Consider the following 22,286-nt stretch of genomic DNA (forward strand, 5'->3'; position numbering starts at 1 on the left):
ATCCTGCAAAACTGGCTGAAGAAGGAAAGTATATTATCCATGCCCAGGAGTGCAGAGTACTGTGTGATCTTTGCTCTCTCTCTCTCTCTCTCTCTCTCTCTCTCTCTCTCTCTCTCTCTCTCTCTCTCTCTCTCTCTCTCTGTCTCTCTGGGTGGCACTATTTTTCCATAAACAGTGTTAGAAACAGGAAGTTCGTGCAAATTATGAACAATGACAACAAAAGCCTTTGGAAAGTCTAACCAAGTTCTCACTTTTAGACCATGTTCTTATATAAAGCCTCCTAATGACTGTGAAATGACTATAGTCTTCCTCATAAGCTAATTAAAGTAGCACATATTTCAAAGCCTTTTGAAAACAACATTAGAAATGCTTTGCAGTCAGTAAGGACATATTCTTAATTTTAATTTTTAACAGGTTGCCTTCATCAATATTGCAAAAAAGAATATATTTTTGGCCTATATCTTATAGCCATTATTGACTTTTTACCTGTCCAGTTGGTTTCATGTTGATGTTGACACAAAGACATGTTACTACTGATCTACATTCTCTTAATTGTAAGAAATTCTAAAAGTTCGCATTCTTTGTACATAGGAGAAGGCTTTACCCGTGTTTGTCTTTGAACAAGATAAAAATCTTTATTCACAATTGCTCTGTTTCTCTAAATCCACACAGAGGGAAAGAAATTGATTAAAATATGTTAACCTATATTTTTATTTTATGTGAAGGTGTATTTTGCCTACATGTGTGTCTGTACACCGTGTGTGTGTTATGTTCCTTGGGACTTGAGATATAGACAATTGTGAGCTTCCACGTGGGTGTTGGGAATTGAACCCAGCAAATAGAGCTCTTAACAACTGAACTATTCTCCAGCCCCCTAAAATATGTTAAAAGCACAGGAAACAAAGACAAATTCTGATTAAAAAAAAAAAAAACAAAAACAAAAAACAAGAGTACCTGGAGACAATGTTCCAAAACTCAAAAGCAACAAGAGACTTGAGCACAGGGAACAGTTACAAGAAACTAGGACTCAGGGAGGCAGGTACATCTAACTTCCCTTGGGCCCTCTGCCTCTGCTGATGTTGTTTCCGAAGTTAATAACCAGCTCAGGAACTGCCCACATACTCCATCATAGTCTTACTTCACTGTTTCACATAACAATCCATAGCCTTTTATTTAATAACACAAAATCGGATAAGAGATTGTGTCCATCCAGAAATTATACTAGACAAACTCCCTGCTCAAAGGGGCTGGCAGTTGTAGGAGTGGAGAAGACTTGCGAAGCACAGCTGGAATACTGGGAGCCGGTACTTAAAGCGTAGTTTATTCCTTTTTTTTTTTTTTTTTTTTTTTTTTTTTTTGTACAGAGAAAGTTCCCTGGATCTCAGTACAGAATAAGTCAAGACAGCTTCTTGATGCATAGGCCAAAATAGTGTGTTTCTTCTGCTCCTCTTTCAATTGTGAGGCATGCTTTCTCATTATTCACCAGAAGCCCTCTGTAAATAGCACTACAAATACAACAATAGGGAAGATGTGAGACCATTACTAAGCAACCCCAGAAGCTTTGTGACCTTCCTGTAGATGCTACATTTGATGGTTTTTTTTAACTCTTCGTGCATTCGAGCTGGTTCATTGCTGCGTCCTGTGAGTCTCAGAAGGCTGGCTGGTGACAAGTGAGCGCTTATAACGAGGATTTCACACAGGTGAACCTCTAGGCCTCCTCGCTCATCCTTCCCGCCAGGAGTTGTGTGTTTATGGAGTCTTCGTGGGCCCCAAGGGTCCCAGGGTCACCATGGTAGATGATTCTCTGAGGGGTCTGGATTTGCTGAGCTTTCATGAGGTCCCTGCAACCAAAGGAGATAGGCATGGGTAAATTCTTTCCTAGTTAGAGGTAGTATTCATGATCACAGCAAATCTCTTTTTATTTCAGTTTTACAAAATCAAGCTATATGCAGAATAGAAGAATCAGTTCTAACGATCCTTACTCTCATTCAAAAGGTTGACACATTAATGTTTCGTGAGTCATCTTTAAAATTAAAATTCTGAGTGAACAACTCTTTAGGCAAAATACAAGGACTGTGAGGACAATAAACCAGATTTCATTGCAACACAATTAATCATTGTATCTGATATACATAAATACTGTAAATATAGATATAATATACACTCAGTGGTTTCCACTTGACAATGACAGGGTTGAATCATTGCAAAGGAAATCATACACACTACAAAGCATGAACCATTTAAAATCTAGTTCTTTACAGAACAAGTTTACCACCTTTGGTCTAGACCAGCAGTCCTCAACCCATGGGTCACGACCCCTTTGAGGATCAAATGACCCTTTCACAGGGGTCACCTAAGAAGATTGGAAAACTGGATATGGATGTCCAGTTACAATCCATAACAGTAGCAAAATCACAGTTATGAAGTAGCAATGAAAATAACTTTAGGATTGATGGTCAGGACCATATGAGGAACTGTATTAAAGAGTCGCAAGTATTAGGAAGGGTGAGAACCACCGGTCTAGACCGTTCCAGGATGCCGTTTTCACCATGCCTACGATTTTCATGATCGTTTATATTGAATGATGGCAGTCACTTGTATTTCCAGCTTAGCTTCACAGAACATGCGTACACACTTTCAAGACATTTTCATATATGGGCACTTTGTAGTTTGTTACCTGAAACAATGAGTCCCAAAAAGCAAAAGAACTATGAAGTGGGTTTGTTGGGAATAACTAATTATCCAGCTAAAGGCTGAGAGTCCCTGCAGCTCAAACCCCAAACTGGGATTAGTGGCCATTCACGCTAACCCTGCAAAGAGGGGCTTTATAGCCAAGCAAAGTTGGAATTCTAAGCAAATTTCCAACAAGGACCCAATTTCATTTTCTTCTTATTTTCTCAATAGTGCACATATAATACAATAATCAACTAAGGATCCCTTCAAAATTCCACTTAAACATCATCGCATGACCTTTTCCAACCACACCCAAACTTATTCCATTCGTTTGATGAAGCAATAAATTAATAAATGAATGCAGGCCTATATCAACCAGAGGTCAGCTTGCCTTCTTTGCTCAGAAAAAACATATCATCCTCTAAATATGCTATCAGGATCTGGTGTCGGCCTTCTGCCCCACAGATCAGTGCTTCCAAAGCAGGCTCTACACACCTAACACCCTAAAATAGACCTCCCCTTAGCTACCAGTCTCTTGGGTGCTTTGATACCTGCTGTCCCCCAGAGCCCAGGACTCCCTTACCACTGGTATCTCCTTGTCTTCCTCCCCCTTGCTTCCCTTTGCGTTACCTGGAATTCTGTCATGCTGCAGGGTCCCAAGCCCTCAAACATAGCACACTGCCAGGCTTCTTGTGGGATACCTACATCTGATGATGTAGGATGTGCCTATATAGGCTTGAATCCACAGACACACGCCAGTCCAGGCAGACCACTGTGAGTTGTTAAAACTGACCCTTCATGGATTCCAGCAACCAGCTTTACCTTTCCAGTGTGGCTGTCTTGGACTTCTCCAAGTTCAGTTGCTTCTGGAGTTCATCTGCCTTCTCCAGGAAGGGCCGGAGGATTCGACTCCTGCCCAGAGCTGCCGCAGACGGCCTCCTCTCTGGGTCAGGGTGGATCATACTCTGAAGGAAGATGTAGGACCATAGGAGGAAACGGAAGTTTCAGCATATGCTGCTGGGTGTTGTGACTTTGTTCCACCTTGAACACAAGGATCGCCCATATCTGGTAGCATCATTTGTCTGTGCTTAAGACTTAGATTTAATTGTCATGTGTTGAGAGCTAGCTGGTTTGTTGATTCGTTAGTCTAACATTTTGGTTATAAAGGGAAAAAAACTGTAGCTATATCCGGGTTATAGGAACTGGCAAGATCAAAACCCAGTTTACCCAGCTCTGTTCCAAGTTCACCCAAGTGAGTTCAATTTACTCTCTACTCCATTGCACCCCTCTGTCTCTTAATGACGCTAAAATACCTAGCTCAGGGCAGAGGAGGTCTAAGATGACTTAAATAGTATGGCATTAGCATGTGGTTAACACATCAGCATCTCTGTGTATGCATTAATATCGTCACAGGATGACAGATAGACTGAACTTTCTATAGTATTCCATTTGGGGTTCAAGTTCAGAGCAAGCACCACTATTTACTTCATAACTGTGATACAGTTCTCTTATCTAAAATCCAGGATAATGCTGTTCTCTTTCTGGAGATGTCGTGAGGTTTAAGTCAATTAACGTAAATTACACAGTATACATAGCACAGGACTAGCATTTAGACACCCAATAAACATGAACAAATCTAAGATTCATTTACATGTATGAGACATGTGTGTATATATACATACACATACATACATACATAGGAATGATTAGGCTATCAACAGAAGAGCAAAGGAAAGGTTTTCCTCTTTCCAGGAAAGAAAATTGAAAATAAGAAGGAAGAATTGGTAACTACAATTGTAGGTTTAAAATGGAAGTCTAATGTTCAAGGAAGTGGCTATTTCTAAAACAACGTTAGGAACCCTAGCCAACCTTGTTTTTCTAACTCAGGATTTTTTTGGGGGTGGTGCCTCTAAACTTCTTGGTAGTATAAGGTTGTTGGGGTCTGTTGTTGGTGATGTTTGTTTTGTTTTTGGGTTTGTAGCTGTCTTTGTTTCAATATCATACCCCCTTAGTTATCCATCCTCATGCATGCTTATGTATAAAAAAAATCACAAGCTTTCCCCCAGTAGCTTAAATAAGTGGCACTGTCGATTATCATGAAGTTGCTTATACTTTTACAGACACTCATGAAGTGATTCTTTTAGAAAAGAAAATCGTCATCACTGGTCATTGACAACAGTACACACCTGATGTTGGAGGGGAAAGATGAGGGCTACACTTAGAATTACCAATTACTAACTGAACACAAGAGCCTCTCTGAGCTCGAGTTTTCTCTGCTGCAGAAAGGAGTACCACCTGCATTTTATGGGCTACTAGGAAGAAAAAATAAAAAGTGTTCACATGAGGGTCATCATGGAGGCTACGTTTCCTGAAGAAGTTTCAACCTGTCCTGTCCTATCGGAACTTCCTACTTCCCTCCTCCTTCTGTTCCCATGGCCCTATCCAAATCCCTGTCTACCTAACCCCCACTCCACTCCACCACACTTGTCATCACATTTAAAATGGAGACGCTTCATAGGAGGTGTCACCTTGAGTAGACCGTAAAAGTCATCCGAGAGCTCCTGGAGAGTATCTGGAAAGTTCCCCTCTCGGATGTGATGCCACGCATCACCATTAATGGGTAATGACTCTGCTCCTGCAGCCACAGCAATAGTTAACCCCAGGGCAAATATGTCTGCTTTGGGAAGGTGTTGGTAATTCTACGAAACAGAAGATAGGAAGACCAGTTAGTCTGCCAAGTAGAGTGACTCTAAAATGTGATTGGCAGAGGTCTGGTTACTCATAAGCTCTCAATACCATGGCATAGTTATGTGTACTATATGTAGTTGCTGGTTTATACCAAGAAGCTAAAGGGAACATAAACAAACCTGAGTGATATTGCTGTGCTCAGAAAGCCCAGGGTAGAGCCTCAGCATCATTTACCTCTGTCAGATCCAGTGAGGCTTAATTAGCTGATCACAAGACTCCCCACCCCCTACCCCGCACCCTTCGAGTATTACCCAGAAGGAAGGTTATAGTCGTGCTAGGTTAGACTCAACAGGAACTCTAGAAGATGGGCAACAACTAACAGTCATTTTAGTGATCGGAGCTGCTGCATCATCGAGAGGATAACAATGTGATAAAGACAAGATGATCATGGAGAGAGGGGTTCTTTTCTCCCATGCAACTCACTAGGCTAAGACTACTAAGACATGCCAGAAACAGAGAAGGACTTTTTGGAGGAACATATTGATAAATTCATTACTGATTGAAATAACATTCCCACACTTTGGAGGAAATTCTTTACTGTATTTGGAAAGCAAATACTCTTTTCTGAATGGAAAAGAGACTTTATAAGTTTGAGTTACAAATATATACTCTTTATTGGGGGCACTGTGAGCCTTCATCTGAGAGTCAAACAGTTGAATAAATTATAAAATTTATTGCATATCTATAGTCCCAGCTACTTGGGAAGCTAAGGCTGGAAGGCCACAAGTTCGCAGCAGCCATATTGAACAACATAGCAAGATTCTGAGTCAAAGAGAGCAAGAGAGAAGGCCCCCTCCCGTTTCCCTAACGTATACCTCTTGTAAGACCTCCTTAGCCAGGAATCGAACATCTCCTTCTTCCACTTTCGGTTTGCTGATTGATGTCACATGGCCCAGGTCACCTTTTTAAAAAGAAGGTGGAGTAAATGAGCTCACCGTCCTGTTTGTAGAGTAGCCCGCTGATGGGTAGAAGCAGACTCACCGATTTTATACATCACACGGGCAGAGAGAAACCAGTCAGCCTCACTTTCTGTCTCTTCTGGGCCTCCGGGAAAGTCACTCTGCATCTTGTGACAAATGAAGATGTTACCTTAAAAAAAAACAGTAGACATGAGTAATGGTTTCTGCGCTCCCACCACACTCAGCCTTTCATGGCCATGACCTTCAGCTTCCCTTCTCTGGCGTGGTTTAGAGTGATTACTAATCTTTGAATTTAATTTTTTTCTATGTAATCTTTCTCTGTGTGTCACACTCTGTCTCCCTAGTCCTGTATCACCGTATAGCTCTGGCTAGCCTGGAACTCACTCACTGTGTTGATCAGGTTGATCTTGGACACACAGGGATCAGGCTACATCTGCCTCCTGAGTGTACCTACTATCACATCAGAACAGCCAGTGATGGATGACACCTCTTAAAGTTGAACTGACCTCACAGAGTCTCCATCCTCTGAAGAGCATGGTCACATGCTGTCTCAAAATAATTAACACACACAAAATAACTTCTCCTTAGGCATTAGCACACTCACTCTGTTCACTCTGATCAGGGCTGACAGAGAAAATGCAGTACTAGTTACAAACAGTCAGAATGTTTTCTGTGTGGTAAGTTAAATATCTAGTTTTATATTGTTTGGTCTATATGAGAAAGTGTCTTTTCCCCTTGTGTCCCCTGACTCAAGGAGAAAATGTTTAATTAAAGATATTTGGCTGACTTTGTTATGGGAAATGAATGGAAAATAATTCTTCTAGACAATATTATCTTTGAGATTGAAGGTACACGGGTACACATTTTCCTGATGGTGTATAAAAGACAAAATACCGAAGGAATGGAGACATAAAAAATACTAACTGGGTTTGATGTCCAGGTGTACCATGCCAAAGTTGTGGATGTACTTAAGTCCCAAGGAAATCTGTAGGAGGATGTCTTTGAGTGTGGGCTCGGGGAAATGGTTACCAGATGCAGCGTTTTCGGATATTACAGCTTGCAAGCTCCCACCTGGGCAGAGATTGTAGAGATGAAGAAAGCAGGCATGAGTCTCAAGAGGCGGCAAAGGCGTAGGACACATCAGGAGAGCCTTGAACAAGTCTCAGTGCTGTGTCCGCGCAGAGCGTACAGTATCAGCCCCAGGACAGAGCCATGGGTGTTTGGACTTCAGGACTTTGAAAAAAGAAAATGAGATTCTAGGTTCTCAAATATGTGGCTTATACGATATAATAATATATGTATGTATGTATGTGTGTGTGTGTATACATACATACATACATACATACATACATACATACATAATGTTGGCACACGCCTTTAGTCCCAGCACTCAGGAGGCAGAGGCAGGCGGATCTCTGTGCATTCACGGCCAGCCTGGTCTATAGAATGAGTCCCAGGACAGCCTCCAAAGCCACAGAGAAACCCTGTCTCGAAAAACCAAAGGGGGCAAAAAAGGAGTTTTACGTAATTATTAACCATAGGACAATCAAGCCAACTTGATTCACGTACGCAGATATTGTCATTGCAGACAGATAAATAGTCTAACCCCCAAATCAGCTGAAATCCCGGGGGTTGTTGCATCTATCGGAGACATTCTAGTTGTCTGGGCTTGTCCAGGGGTGACTTTCAAGGCATCTTGACAAGGGCTGAGGGGAAGGAGAGGTTCAGGCTTCAGAGGGACAACAGGGTAAACTGTTCCACAGTGGGTCTCCGATAATACTCATCTAACACATATTTGTCGCTAAGTCACTTATGGTATCACCTAATTTAAAATCACGGCTGTACATGCCCCAGTCTGACTGACTCGTCGGGTTGGGAGATGAGCAACGGGAAGGCACGGGCTAAAAACAATGAAGGGAGGAAAAGTCGGGGTGGAGCCAGGAAGGAGGAGGAAAGAGGTCTGGGGAAGGTTCCACCTGGAAGAATTACCAGCTGCACAGAGAGTTAAACAGGACCGAATGACCACCTGAAGGTCAGGATGATGCCACAATTCCCTGCGACCTGTGACCTCCCACTTCTAACCTGAAAGCCACCGACCAGTTTGTAAAGTGCCTTCACTTTGCTGATACTATTTTCTACCAGAGGGTCACCCATCCCTACGTCTGTTAGGTCACACCCACTCTCTGGTCCTTGCCTTTAGCCTGCCTGCTGTTCCAACACCTGGATGCCCTCCCTCTGATGTACCGAGCTCCAGTAATTCTTTTGTGAGGTGTGATTCAAGTTTTGCCTCCTTTATGAAACCTGGAACTGATGTACTTTTATTATGTATCAGAAACTGACTAATGTTTTGCATGTGCTGTTGTTAATTCTCAAGTTACTTCTGTGATAAATATTACCATCCATTTACATACTAATTTTGAATGGCATTCCGGTAATGAATTATACAGGCAGGGAGCATCAGAGGTGGGTTATAAACCCAGGTCTTTCTCTGAATGTTTTTTTACCCATGACAGGGCCAGACAGCTTTGCACCAGATTGTCTGTTATAGAGTTCTAACAGGTTGAGTGCAGCAGAGCACCGTAAGGACTTGCCCATCCATCTCAGTCTCGAGTATTTCTCTATCTAGAGTTTAGTAGAGTGTCTAACTTAGGGAAGGCATTCAAATGCTGAAGAGAAGTAAAGATTGTTTAATAGAAGCAACCTCCCCATCTTGTTTTTGAGATTTTCAGAACATTTTCATTGACTCCACATCATATTAACATTTTTCTCTGTTAGTTAATTTTTCTTATTTTATACTCTGTGCTAATAGAAAAAAAAATGAGAATTAAACTAATTTTCCATCTACAAAAAGGGGAGGAGAAAAAAGAAGGGAGCTTCGGGTTTTAAGATGAGGGAGTTGGGAAGAAAGAGTGATCAAGAGAACTCTTAATAATAAGCATAAAGAAAGACCACACCTCCTCCAAGACTAGTGGAACAAAGTGTGTGTTGGGGGGGGTGAATATAAAAGAGGAAAATAACAGCCCTGCAGAGACCACAGGTTAAGACCAAACAAAAAACAAACTTTCCTATAAGGAAACAATTAGAGAACTGCTCAGTTGTTGTTTTGCAAGGTGTGTGTGTCCTTCCTTGGCTTTTCACAGCATCGTTTACTTACTTATTTCCCTGATAGAGAAGCTTTATCGCCAGCCACTCTACCCCAAGGCCAGGCCCGACAACTATGCCTGGGACCTTGGGGGGGGGGGTACACCAGACTGGAAGGCGGGGCGGAAGGGGCGGAGACACTCAGCGTGGCTGTGGGAGGAGGGATTTTCAAACTGTCTGTGGTCAGAGCATGTATTGCTTCCCTTAAAATTAGAGTGAATTTTACTCAGGGTGTGAAAAATACATCGGGAAGCACCGAGTTTGGCCACAGCACCCATCTGGTGGAGAGGGCAATTAAACTCTAGAGTTTGGAGCAGCGAAAGATGAGAAGGGCCCCTAAACTCGGAAGTCCATGGGAAAAATAAGTGAAAAGTTAAAGCCTTTACCAAAACAATTATAACTAGGAGCCTTTATCCCCATGTTCCTCCACGTGGTACGGTCAGAGGGTTATTTAAACTAGTGCGGCTTGTTTTTTCTTTCAGGGTGAGATAGCTGCGAAGGGACTAGTAGCATCTTCATTTCAGCTGTATAGCTTTGCATGTGTACACACTCACACACCTCTTCAGCTCTATCCTCGTCTCTGCTCTGGAGCACAGGCATGCGCAGTGTGACTCCAGAGTGTAAAGGCTTAAACTGTGATGAGGCTGCTTTATTTCCAAAGATTTAAAAAGTCCATCGCCATCTCTGTGTCCGAATTCGTACGTACCATTGCAGTACTCATTCTGGATGACCACGTGATCGTCTTCCGCCCATGAGGAATAGTAGCGTACCACGTGGGGATGATGGCCAAGCACTGCATGAGCAAACACTTCGTGCAGATCCAGACTTCCAGGGGACAGAAAGCATTTAGGAAAATCAACTGAGATATTACAGATTAAAAGGTTTTGTTTTTTCAATCCACCCCCCCCCCAAAGATTTTTTAAAATGAGAACATGGGGGGGCATTAAAAACATTTTTCTAGGGTCTGCTGCATGCTTAGCGTTTTATCTATTCAGTCCTTATAGACTGATATGCTGGAGAACATGGTAAAGAGTGAGTGAGTGAGGGTGTGCGTGAGTGTGTGAGTGTGTGCGTGAGTGTGTGCGTGAGTGTGTGCGTGAGTGTGTGCGTGAGTGTGTGCGTGAGTGTGTGCGTGAGTGAGTGTGTGTGCGTGAGTGAGTGTGTGTGTGTGAGTGAGTGTGTGTGTGTGAGTGAGTGAATGAGTCTGTGAGTGTGTGAGTGAGTGTGTGAGTGTGAGTGAGTGTGTGAGTGTGTGAGTGAGTGTGAATGAGTCTGTGAGTGTGTGAGTGAGTGTGAGAGTGTGTGAGTGTGTGCGTGAGTGAGTGCGTGAGTGTGAGTGAGTGAGTGTGTGAGTGTGTGAGTGTGTGAGTGAGTGTGTGCGTGAGTGTGTGTGTGTGAGTGAGTGTGTGAGTGAGTGTGTGAGTGTGTGAGTGTGTGCGTGAGTGAGTGCGTGAGTGAGTGTGTGAGTGAGTGTGAGAGTGTGTGAGTGTGTGCGTGAGTGAGTGCGTGAGTGAGTGTGTGAGTGAGTGAGTGTGTGAGTGTGTGAGTGTGTGAGTGAGTGTGTGAGTGAGTGAGTGTGTGCGTGAGTGAGTGTGTGAGTGTGTGAGTGTGTGAGTGAGTGTGTGAGTGAGTGTGTGCGTGAGTGTGTGAGTGTGTGTGAGTGAGTGTGAATGAGTCTGTGAGTGTGTGAGTGAGTGTGTGAGTGTGTGAGTGAGTGTGTGAGTGTGTGAGTGAGTGAGTGTGAGAGTGAGTGAGTGTGTGAGTGTGTGAGTGAGTGAGTGTGTGCGTGAGTGAGTGTGTGCGTGAGTGAGTGTGTACGTGAGTGAGTGAGTGACAGAGTGTGAATGAGTGAGTGATGATTGAGTGAGTGTGTGTGTGTGTGTGTGTATCGTATGTGCTTACGGTCTCAACAGCAGATAGGCTTTGGGCCTTAATTTCATTGTATCACAGTGCACATTGTATCTTGTTAGGCCTACTGATAGGCCTAACAAGAAGGCATCGCACACTTGATTGTGGACACTCTGGTGGGTCTATCTTCTCCATGTAGGCTAGATGGTCATTAGAGTCATTGTCAAACTCAGTCAGTCTCATGGGTTACATGGGAAAGCCTTGGGAATTCTGTCCTTGATTGACATCAGTATAAAAACAAAACCTATAATGTCTGGCTCAGCATGGCCAGTATGAATGAAAGAAACCCACAAAAGCAATCAAATTTGTCATTTCTTCCTTATGATCATAGGAAAAACTGAACAGTTAATTCTGGGAGTTAAATATAAACATTGCTAATAGTTTTTCTTTGCATACAGTATCAGACTTCGCTACTGAATTAAGTATTAGTGTGTGTGCTGGTTAGTTTATTGTCAACTCGATACAAATCGGAGCCACCTAGGAAGAGGGGATATCGATTGAGGGACCGTATAAATCGGATGGGCCTGTAGCCATGCTTGTGAGAGATTGTTTTGCTTGATCTTTGGTTGGTACCACCGTGGGTACCGTTGGTACCAACTTTGGACAAGCATAAGAAAGCAGGCTGAGCAGGAGCTAGGGAGCATGCCTGTAAACAGTGAGCCTGCACAGTGCCTGTAAACAGTGAGCCTGCACAGTGCCTATCTCTGTTCCTGTTTTGAGTTCCTGCCCTGACTTCCTTCCATGATGGATCGTGACCCACAGTTAAAATGAAGTAAACCTTTTCCTCCTCTACAAGCTGCTTTTAGTCATGGTGTTTACCACAGCCACAAAAGGTAAACTAGAAGGGTATAAAATAGAGAGAAACCACTGATGGCATTTCCTGTCTGACAGTACTTCAGATGAACATAAATGGGTACCAGGAGACCGTTCCAAAAATCAATTCATTAGAATAGCAGTAAGACCAGTAGACAGAAAAGACAAGAAATTAAAACAACAATTGCATGCATGGGCATGCATGCTTTTAATCCCAGTGGAGGCAGGCAAGTCTCTGAGTTCAAGGCCCGCCTAGCCTAACTAGTGGGTTCCAGGCTAGCCAAAGTTACATGGTGAGATCCTAAAATTACAAACAACATGACCTGAAGCTATCATGTTCTGTTTTAGGAAATGCCATTGGTTTTCTGAATAATCCAGTAAAGCAGTGAATGGGGATGAATTTAAAACCAAGTAAATGGGGGGGGGGGTTCATTGGTGCTGCTGCTCTTTCTAAAACTATTTTGATAATCAATACAGTACCAAATCCAAATTCGTCCATCCAGTACTTTTCAAAGGTACTCACTCATTTGATAATCCTGAGAATGGTTTTGTAGAACGTTTTATTGCATAAATGCATCCATCCAGCCTCTTAATGCACTTGTAGACTGTACCAAATTCCCCAACCCCAATTTTTTCTACCTCCAAGAACTCTTTTTCATAGCGGGAAGCCATATTAGTTTCTCGTAGAACACTTCTCTAAAATATTTAAAAAAGAGAGAGGGAATAAGTCTTCCTACAAACAGTGTGCAAGAAAACAGAGCTATATTACATTTCCTAAATTGCTTTTTTAATTTTTTTTTTTTAATGCGAGGCAAATGCAATAGCTGCTCTTCGTGTTGGTAATCATGGTAACGAAGAGTTTTGCCAATGGCTGGCCACACCTGTGTCCTTTGTAACTTTACACACAAGTCGGTACTGGCCCTGGTCACATTGTTTTGAATGATCTTTCCTCCATCTGGTCAGACTGTTCTGATGGGAGACCCACAGCTTCCAAAGCCCAGAACCACCGTCCTCAGCTAAAGGACTAGCAGGAGACAGATGAAGCATGTTCAGAGCAAGCACAGATGATACCAAAACCTACTTTTGACGCTCTATACTCTCTCAAGGCCCGGGAGCTGTAGTTCCACCTCAAGTTGAATAAATTTTCTTGTTTCAGTTTGTTCTCACAGTAAGTCTTAGTCTGGGAAACAAAACTGTCCAATGTCTAAATCCAACACATATGTTCAGCATTACCTCCTCCTAGTGGCCAGCTGGTAATATCATTCATTTTCTAGCCAGTAAATCAACCCAGGGAAATCACTGAACTCATCAGTTTTCTGTCTGTAACATGAAGATCATAGCAATGACTCCTCAGGGTACATTATTATTTTATGATTCTATATGTACAATGTTTTATCACATATGTCATTGCACATATGTTTATGTATGTCTACACATACATTGTGTGAAATGTGTTGATATATACATATATTAACATATCACAGTTACCAAACTATAAAGTCACACAGTCTAGTATTATGTTCAAAATCTAAAATCTCTACAACTACGCACGAGTCTAACTTTAAGATGATTTCTCTCCCCAATGCCATCTTTTTTAAAAATTCCCAATTAGCAAGAATGTTTCTCATCTTAACTTTAGCAAATTAAAACAAAAATATCTTGACTGCTACTTGATCACTTTTGCATTTATTTCCAATCAGTCCTTAGACCTGATCTCTCCTTTGCCCGTGGGCAAGCCTACATTCTGATTCCTCCATGTCTGGATTTGCCTCCATCATCAGCTCACTTTCCAACTCCCCAGAATTAAAAGCCTAGGTGTTTCCCAAGAGAAAGTTCAACTCTGTCAAGAGACCCACATCCCTCCTACCAACTGGAACTGACCACCCTATAACTACCAAACAGTCCTGCTCAGTGTCCACACCACTCAGCTGCCCAACCCACCCTCTTACACAGGACCCATTTCCCTGCTTTCAGAGAATTATAAATCACTTCCCTTCTTTGCCTAGAATTATCTTTCTAAATTTCTGTTCTACCATTTTGTTTTCTACAAGGATTATTTTTACTACCCTTGCAGACCTTAAATATATGCATACATTCACATGTCACATATAGGTTCACATAAAGGTTAACACAGATCTGGGTATCATTTGTTTTTATGTTTATGTGTGCACCGTTTTTGGTATTTCAAATGTGTTAGTTTCTCCTGGCCAGTGACTTTCGTATAGATATATTTCCCCTTTAATGAATACATTTGGCACTCTATCAGAAGCCAGTTACAGACTTATAAAACAAATGAGAAAGAAAAGGAAAGAGCATTGAAGGCTTAAGTGGGCAATGTTCACATGTGAAAATTGAAAGCCTATGCTCACAGCCTTCTCCGTGTCAGTTACAATAGCCAAGTGCTGACATTTAAAACTACTACCTCTACTGGGGTATGTCCCAAACCTGCGATCCTAGCACTCAGGGGGCAGAGGCAGAAGGGTTATGACTTCCAGGGCAGCCTGAGCTGTGAGAAGCCCCCCGTCAGGGGAGATACAGGGGCCGGGAAAGAGAGAGGAAAAGAATAGGGAAATACTGCTTATGCAGACAAGATTTGCTCAGGAAAAGCTGAGTAATTAGAAGTGAGAACCACTGCGTGGCCTCTGCTGTTTGACACTGCAATGAGCGGTCACTGCGGCATCCGATTCCTGATTGACACGCGTATAACCATCATGTACAGCTTTGAGTTTTATGCACTGAACACATAAGAAGTGTGTTCCCACCTTAGCAGGCAGGGAGGGGCTGCTGGGCGGGGAGAGAGGCCACACCCACCTTAGCAGGCAGCCACTGTCCCGATTTGCTTTCCCCTTCTCCAGGTTCCTCACTACAAGGAAAGGGTTAGAGCAAGAGTGATTAAAGATCGTGTATCATTGGCTCCGCGTCTGTGAGTAAATAAATTCCCTTCCCTCCTCACCGTATATCTGGGAGTAGAAATAACCAAGAGAATGTTTAAAAACGAGCTTGCGGCAGGATCGGGAGGCCGTGTGAGATCTCAAGAGGGAAAAGGCTAAGATTCTGAGAAGGGATGGGAACAGACTAGGGAAAGGCGTGGACGCTCCACGCAATCAGACCAGCACATGCGGGGACCCTTTAACAAGGTGACTTCCGCCACCCTGTGGCAGTTTGGGGGATGGGGTACTTTGACTTCTCATTTATTAGCACCTGCGGAAGCAGCCACATCTTTTACCCTCCTCAGTGTCCTACAGAGAAGAAGAATTGCCCGGTAGCTCTCATCACCAGGTATCACAGGCCAAATTCAAAGCAGCAATATACAGTTAGAAATGTGACCGCCTCCCCAGCTGCTAGCTTCACATTAACCAAAGGAAGTCCGTCAAGTCCTGTCCGCAGCATTCAGCTGTCTACTGTCAGATCTGGTGCTTGCTCTGCTGGACTCTTTAGCGAAAGGCTCCCTGCGGTACACATCAGAATGCAAAGATGCCCGGGTTTCTGTGACTAACAGTGACATGCAGGGATGAGGGACTCATGCACAGTACTTCAGTTTCATTCAAGTAGAGTTCTTATTCCTAACCTCACCCCTGTACCGGCCCAAAGGCGTTCTCAGAAACCGAGAGAAATGTACACTCACAGGTAGCCTCTGGTTTTCCTCTTGCCGTTTGATTGAAGGAATAATTTCCTATAGGACTCCGGAGTGAACGGGTTGATATTCACCAGAGACAAGGACGTCTTCTCATCCACGAAGGGAGCAGGTGTGAGCCTCAAATGCTTGGAGCTCCGGGCAGAGAGCTTCCCTACTGAAGAGATCTCTGGCGGCGTCTGTGAATTCTGGGTGAGTGTGACAAAAGACAAATCAGAAAGAAAGTGTCCTGTCAGCCGCTAGTCAGTACTTGAGCCAAGGAATGTTACTGCTAAAAGATTGTGTGGTTCAGTGAGAACAGGTTCCATTGCACCTGGCGCTCTTATTTTAAGCATATGAAATTCTAGACTCATCTCATGAATCAACAGGGAAATCAGTGTTTTTGTTAAGCTCCACCCCTTCCTCTAGGCAGGCCTGCCAATTGTGATAATTCTAAGCCCCGCCTTCAGCTTTTCGGCGAGATGAGGATATTATTGCATTCAGGTGGGCGGAAATGCTTCTATAGACGCTTCTATGGGAACCCATTCTCCTGTTCACATATATTAACTCTCCCTCAGATACTCATCCCCAGCATTTGTTTGGTACCTACTTAGATGCGGGGTGAGACACTGATGGGTACAGAGACAAACTGTAGCTCTTAATGAACACGCAGTTTGTTAATCAGTTCATCAGTGTCTTTCAATTAATGACTTTGTAAGAGACACATTTCATGGACTTTCTAGATGAAAAAGGGAGTCCTGAAATTCACTTAAAACACCACGTAGAATAATCAGAACCCCATGAAATGAAGGATAAAAATAATAGTCTACATATATACATTCATACACACACACACACACACACACACACACACACATCCTGCTCAGTCTTATAACAGTACTAGTATGTTTATGATTTCTGGGTTGCCCACTTGGTATTCCCTGGGGAACGCCACTTCTTCTACTTTCAGCCTCTTTTAGTTGCCTGGAGGTCCTTGTCTAGGGTAAGGAAAAAGGAATCAGAGGCCATAAATTTGAGAGATCGAGCGAGGAAGGGAGCAGGGGAGTGTGGGGAGGGAGGGAAAAGGGGAAATAACTATGTTAAAATTTTAAACTAAAGCAAAATGACTATAAAAACGGACAAAGGAAGGACTATTAAAAGAATGGCCTCAGAAAGAATGTGGCAGGCAGCCTGACAACCGTCAGCATTTTTCAGAGGGTATCGGGATATAAACGGCCATGTATGTGTGCTCCCGTGACTGGCACACACTGCTGTAGATGTTTAAGACACAAGGTCCCTCTTCCCTTAGAGTATGAACCCTAGAGAATAGTGGTGGGAGCTCTGAGAACTAGTAAACACATCAGGAAATAGAAGATAACCACTCCAAATATTCAGGCAGATGATAAAGCCCTCAGACAACGTGTTACACTTCTGCTGAGTGGGCTGTCACTAAACAGCAGCAGTTAAAATAACCTCGAACTTTTAGGGCTTTCACCCTCACAGTGCCTGGAGCGCCACGACCCAGACACTGGGTGGCCCAGAGATCTAGGATGCTACTGGCAAAAAAAAAAAAAAAAAAGTCAGTGTAAGTAATGGTGCCTAATGATATTGTGCTGTACTCATAGACTGGCGCATAGCCCGGTTGTTATCAGAGAAGCTTCATACGGCAACTGATGGAAACAGATGCAGAGACCCACAGCCAGTCATTAGGCGCAGCTTGGGGAATCCTGCAGAAATGGGAAGAAGGGATTGTAGCAGACAGAGGGGTCAAGGACACCACAAGGAAACCTACAGAACCAACTAACTAGGGGGGCTCATAGGGGCTCTCAGAAGACGGAGGTGACAGCCAGGGAGCCTGCATGGGACTGACCTAGGCCGTATGTATGTATGATGTATGTAGCATGTATGTAGTATGTATATGTATGTATGATGTATGTGTGTAGTGTGCATGTGTGCATGCATGTATGTAGTGTGCATGTGTGCATGTATATAGTATGTATGTATCATTATATGTAGTATGTATGTATGTAGCATGCATGTATTATGTAGTATGTATGTATGTGACAGTTGTGTAGCTTGGTCTTCTTACAGGACTCCTAACAGTGGGAGCAGGGGCTGTCTCTGACTCTTTTGCCAGCTTTTGGAACCCTTTCCCTCATACTGGGTTGCCTTGCCCAGCCTAAATATGAGGAGAAGTGCCTAGTCTTACTGCAACTTTGATATGCCGTGTGTGGTTGATATCCATGGAAGGCCTGCCCTTTTCTGAACAGAAATTAAGAGAGTGGGAGTGGGCAGAATCGGGGTGGGGGTTTGGGAGGAGAGGAGGGAGGGGAAACTGGTTAGGATGTAAAAATAACAATAAAAATCACTAGAAAATGCCAGGGCTTTAATAGTGACTATAACCAGCTACCAATAAATGGAAGAATGAAGACTTGCCAGTCCAACTAAACCTAGACCTAAGTTTCCCAGCTTCAAAGAATACCGAAAGAAAAGGGTGCCATTAGATCTGTGTCAGGATCTAGAGAACCACATGTTGTGCAAGCAGGCAATAATACAGGATGCTCATTACACTTGGGGGCTGCTATCAAATTCTACCTTCCTGATTCTGTGACTTTTCAGTGTAAAATCAGAAGCCAAACTGATTTGTCCAATAGTGTGAGCTTTCAAAGCCTGTTAGACTTAATATTCAATACGTGATTGATATTATGAAACATACAAATTAGCATAACTTTTGTAGGTGAAAAATAGGTCATTGGCATAGTCAAGGATTTTTAAAATAAGGGTCTTACATTGATTTTAGAGTTTACAGAGTGACTAATCCTAGGACTGCGTTCAAAACCCACTCTGAAAATGTCATTGTTTTTTTGGCGAGTTTGTCATGAAAAGGGACTCTAGGTTCAAAATAAGCAAAATTATAGTACATGTTATACCTCCATTATTAGTGTGATATCGGAAATAACTCAGGATTACACTAGACCATCCCCTCGAGGAATGTGTTTTATAATGCCAAGTAAAATGCATCTTTCACATTTGAAATGGAGGGTATCCAAATATGCAATGCTGCACACAATTCTCTTGACATTTATTTATTTATTTATATTGGTTTTTCAAGACAGGGTTTCCCTGTGTAGCTTTGGAGCCTGTCCTGGAACTATCTCTTATAGACCAGGCTGGTCTCCAACCCGAAGAGATCCACCTGCCTCTGTCTCCCAAATGCTGGGAGTAAGGTTATGCACCACCACCACCCGGGTCTTTTGCCGTAGATTAAGGAAAATAAAAGGAGCCTATGAAATTTTCAGCTAAAAATGAAGAAATTCATACCATGGCAGATGATCACTAGATTTTTGATCTCCTCTTGTGACATATGGAAATGTCCATCATGTAAGAAAGCTTTTCCCAGAGGAAGAGCAGATTAAAAAGCAGATAGGAAGTGTGTGCATTCCAGAGAGTGTAGATGAATGTCTAGTGATGACTCTGTGTGGCTGACTACGGGAGATGTGTGGGGTAGCTACTTGACTTCTGAAGAAGTCGAGAAGGGAACCCCCTGTCAAGACAACATTAGAGTATTTGGAAGCTGCTAATTCAAAAGCCAGCTAAGCCTCTGAGTCTCGAATCTGTGATGTTGCAGTGGAATCACCATCGGCTGGTGTTTAATGTAATTAGCTGCAGCAAGCTTACTGATGCCTAAAGATGCTTTCCTGTTCTTCAGTGGTTCTGCTAAGAATCCCTGAGAGAAGGGAGCTAATGCCACACGATTCATGCTTGCGCATCTTAGGAAAAGCAGAAGTGAGCTTACCCTGCTTTCCTGTGCTGCTGCAGAGAGTCTTCAGCAATGCACCACTAGTTGGTACCCTGGCTCACATGCATTGCGGAGGAGTAGGTGTTTTCCCTGTTGAATTTCCACCGCTTTCCATGCTTCATCCTGTGTCTGTTCTTCCCCTCGGCATGACCCACGACCGGTAGCACCTCTCTTCTCGGTAACAGCACTCAAACTATGTGGCCTGACCCCCACCCATGGTTCCATTGGTTTCCCGGATGCCATATATATAGCCAAACAGGGTTCTCCGGTCTCAGCTGTTTCCCCAGGCCCCGCTTAGCCAACTACTCATTCCCCATATCTGTTTTATTCCCCCAAACTTGTATACCCTCAGTGTCTCCCAGATTCCAGGCTCTGTCTCTTCAGTCAAGCAAGGAGCGTCACCATCATCTCAGATCCCTCTTTTCCAAGCAACAACCCCATCAACTTATTGCTTAGTTCCTGAGCATCTCTCGGCTTAAGCCCTGTGCACTCCGATCCTAATTCACAGAATCCTGTGACTATCCGCGTGTCAAGACTTTCTCTGGTCTAGCCACCATGCCCTTGAAACCACGACTTGTTAAGAGTACCCCTACTCAAAGCCATTGAGTGGTTGACTCAGCCTTTTGGGATGGAATGTTCATCTCTCTCTTGCCTACCCATCTCACGTCATTCCCCGCCTCTCTCTCTCACACACACACACACAGAACGTTGGCCTCTGCCACTGAATAACAAGTGCTCCGCCTTCCCCTCTGACACTCGGTGCCTGTCTTACCCTCTGCTTGCGGATCGCCTTCCCCTCTCTTCTGGGCTAACTCTAGTTCATTATCCTGTTCTTTTCTCAGACAGTACTTCCTTTAGAAAACGGCTACCACTGTTTGGAACCTTAATTCCCAATTTCTGCTCCTCATACTCTGCCGTTCTTCACATTATTTCATCGTTTTTTGCTGCTTATTAATTGGTGGGGGGGTGGTTGTTAAAGTGAACGGTGTCTCCCAGCAGAGCACATTGTGGGTGATGTAATGAGTGAAAGACATATTACGCTCATCGCCCTGTCTTGTGGGCATATCCCCACACAAACCCCACCCTCCAAACCATCTTTTGAAACAACACCAACTGCCATTGCTATTCACTTTCCGCCTTCTCCTTTCTTCCTTTCCTAATCATCCCACTAAGAGCCGTTCTTCACAGAGGATTCTCAAAATTCCCTGGTGAATCTTAAGCTGGTTGCAAAGAAAGATTGTGTCCCGTGTTTATCACCCACAGTGGGTTCTCGAGAGGAAGGAGACAGATCATCAGTTGGTCGGTACTGGGACACTGAAACACCTTCTGATGACCACAAAGCCTGTTTGGTTGTGTGCAGTTCAGCAAGAAGCCTGGTCTTTCCTGTCAGACACACTCGGGCCTGAGCAGCACTATGGAGACCCGCTGATACTGAGACCCACTGACTTGAGACTGCGCTGCAAACAGCACCCTCTCGCATTATAATGACCTTAAGAACCTCCAGCCGAGCAGAGCTAAATTCAGCCCTGGGAATCACACACCATGCCATCAGAGTCTACCAGCTGTAACCATTCTCAAGCCCTGGCCTTAGTAGATGAGTAATGTAGTGTAAATCAAAGCATTTGTGAACTATAAAGCAACCGTTTCAATTCTTAAACAAGTTCTGCTCTTCCCAAGTAGAACAGAGGTGCCAGGCCTGCACTAGGCACAGAGTGGAGAGGACTCAGTGCTGGGAAGGGTAACAGCAGCAGGTATGTGCAGATGGCGGACACGGACCTTCCTGTATTAGAAAATATTGGCAAGCAACCCCCCCCCCAAACACAGCCAGGCATAGTGGGAAGGGGAATAGCTTAAACTAAAAAATGAAATACCCCACCCTGTCCCCGACAGGGGCTGAGGCAAGACAGTCCATCTCCCGGAAACTGCTTTCCTTACGTGCAAAGTGCACGGGACGGCCTGCCAACGCCACAGTCCTTCCAGTCCCAGTATTCTTTAACTAAGATCTCTGCAACTAAGATGTTTGTGTAGCCAACACCAAGTAGTTACCGGCTGAGGGAAACAAGCAGGTGGACATTTATTTCACTGTGTTTCTTGGTAACTTTAACCTGGCCTCCATTTCCACTAAGAAACAGGTAACTGACGATACACGTCTAGCCTGTAAGGCCAGATCATTGCATGCATGTAAATGACCAAACCCTCTTCCCCCATCAGTTAACCTGGTCCCTTCCTCTCCGTGGTTTACTCACTTTGGGGGTGGAGAGGTTGTCAGCCACTGGCAGCTTGCTCTTGCCGCGTGGTACTGGTGTCTCTGGACATTTGGGAAGAGAAGAATCTGGAATCCAAAGAGGAGGACCTGGGCTTTCCTTGTCTCTGTTCTGAGAAGGGTAAGGTTCGTCTCTGGGGGGAGACTTGGGGCCCTGCAGCTCCTCATCGCCATCCCTCTCAGGCTTTGGGGTCCGGGCCTCTCCGGAGCCTGGCGCTGTCATCTGCACCCCGTTCTCTGCGTCGTCTTCACTAAAGGAGAAGTTTAATTTCTGATTCAGCCTCTGGTCAATCCTTCCATTGGCCATCTCAGCGAAGGACCCCACAGTGCAGGCCAGGAGGTCTCTGCGAAGGCGACACTGGGGTCCTACTGGGAGGGAGGAGGAAAAAGACAATTCCACAACTGTAG

The 22,286-nt window shown here is 43.8% G+C and overlaps 1 protein-coding gene across 1 annotated transcript; it reads right to left on the reverse strand.

Moving 5' to 3' along the window:
• Positions 1–1,708: 1,708 nt before the first annotated feature.
• Positions 1,709–22,185, reverse strand: Wee2 (WEE2 oocyte meiosis inhibiting kinase). Its single transcript, XM_051174703.1, has 11 exons — positions 21,862–22,185; positions 15,829–16,025; positions 15,015–15,066; positions 12,727–12,899; positions 10,189–10,307; positions 7,266–7,412; positions 6,403–6,510; positions 6,237–6,322; positions 5,202–5,372; positions 3,496–3,638; positions 1,709–1,841 (listed from the first exon to the last, which is right to left on the reverse strand). Exons 1-11 carry the CDS (start codon positions 22,183–22,185, stop codon positions 1,709–1,711), a joined length of 1,653 nt encoding a protein of 550 aa, XP_051030660.1.
• Positions 22,186–22,286: the final 101 nt, after the last annotated feature.

This window comes from Phodopus roborovskii, unplaced genomic scaffold (genome assembly GCF_943737965.1).
Source record: "Phodopus roborovskii unplaced genomic scaffold, PHOROB, whole genome shotgun sequence".
NCBI classification, from domain to species: domain Eukaryota; kingdom Metazoa; phylum Chordata; class Mammalia; order Rodentia; family Cricetidae; genus Phodopus; species Phodopus roborovskii.

Bases quoted from the DNA above. Each gene is read 5' to 3' on its own strand.
- Wee2 (XM_051174703.1), bottom strand. From the start codon at position 22,185: ATGGCCAATGGAAGGATTGACCAGAGGCTGAATCAGAAATTAAACTTC. The intron at 10,308-12,726 runs GTGAGTACCTTT...GTCCCCTGGAAG, and splicing joins TTCTCAGGATTATCAAATGA to TCTGGATCTGCACGAAGTGT. The intron at 5,373-6,236 runs GTATACGTTAGG...TCTGTTTCGTAG, and splicing joins CTAAGGAGGTCTTACAAGAG to AATTACCAACACCTTCCCAA.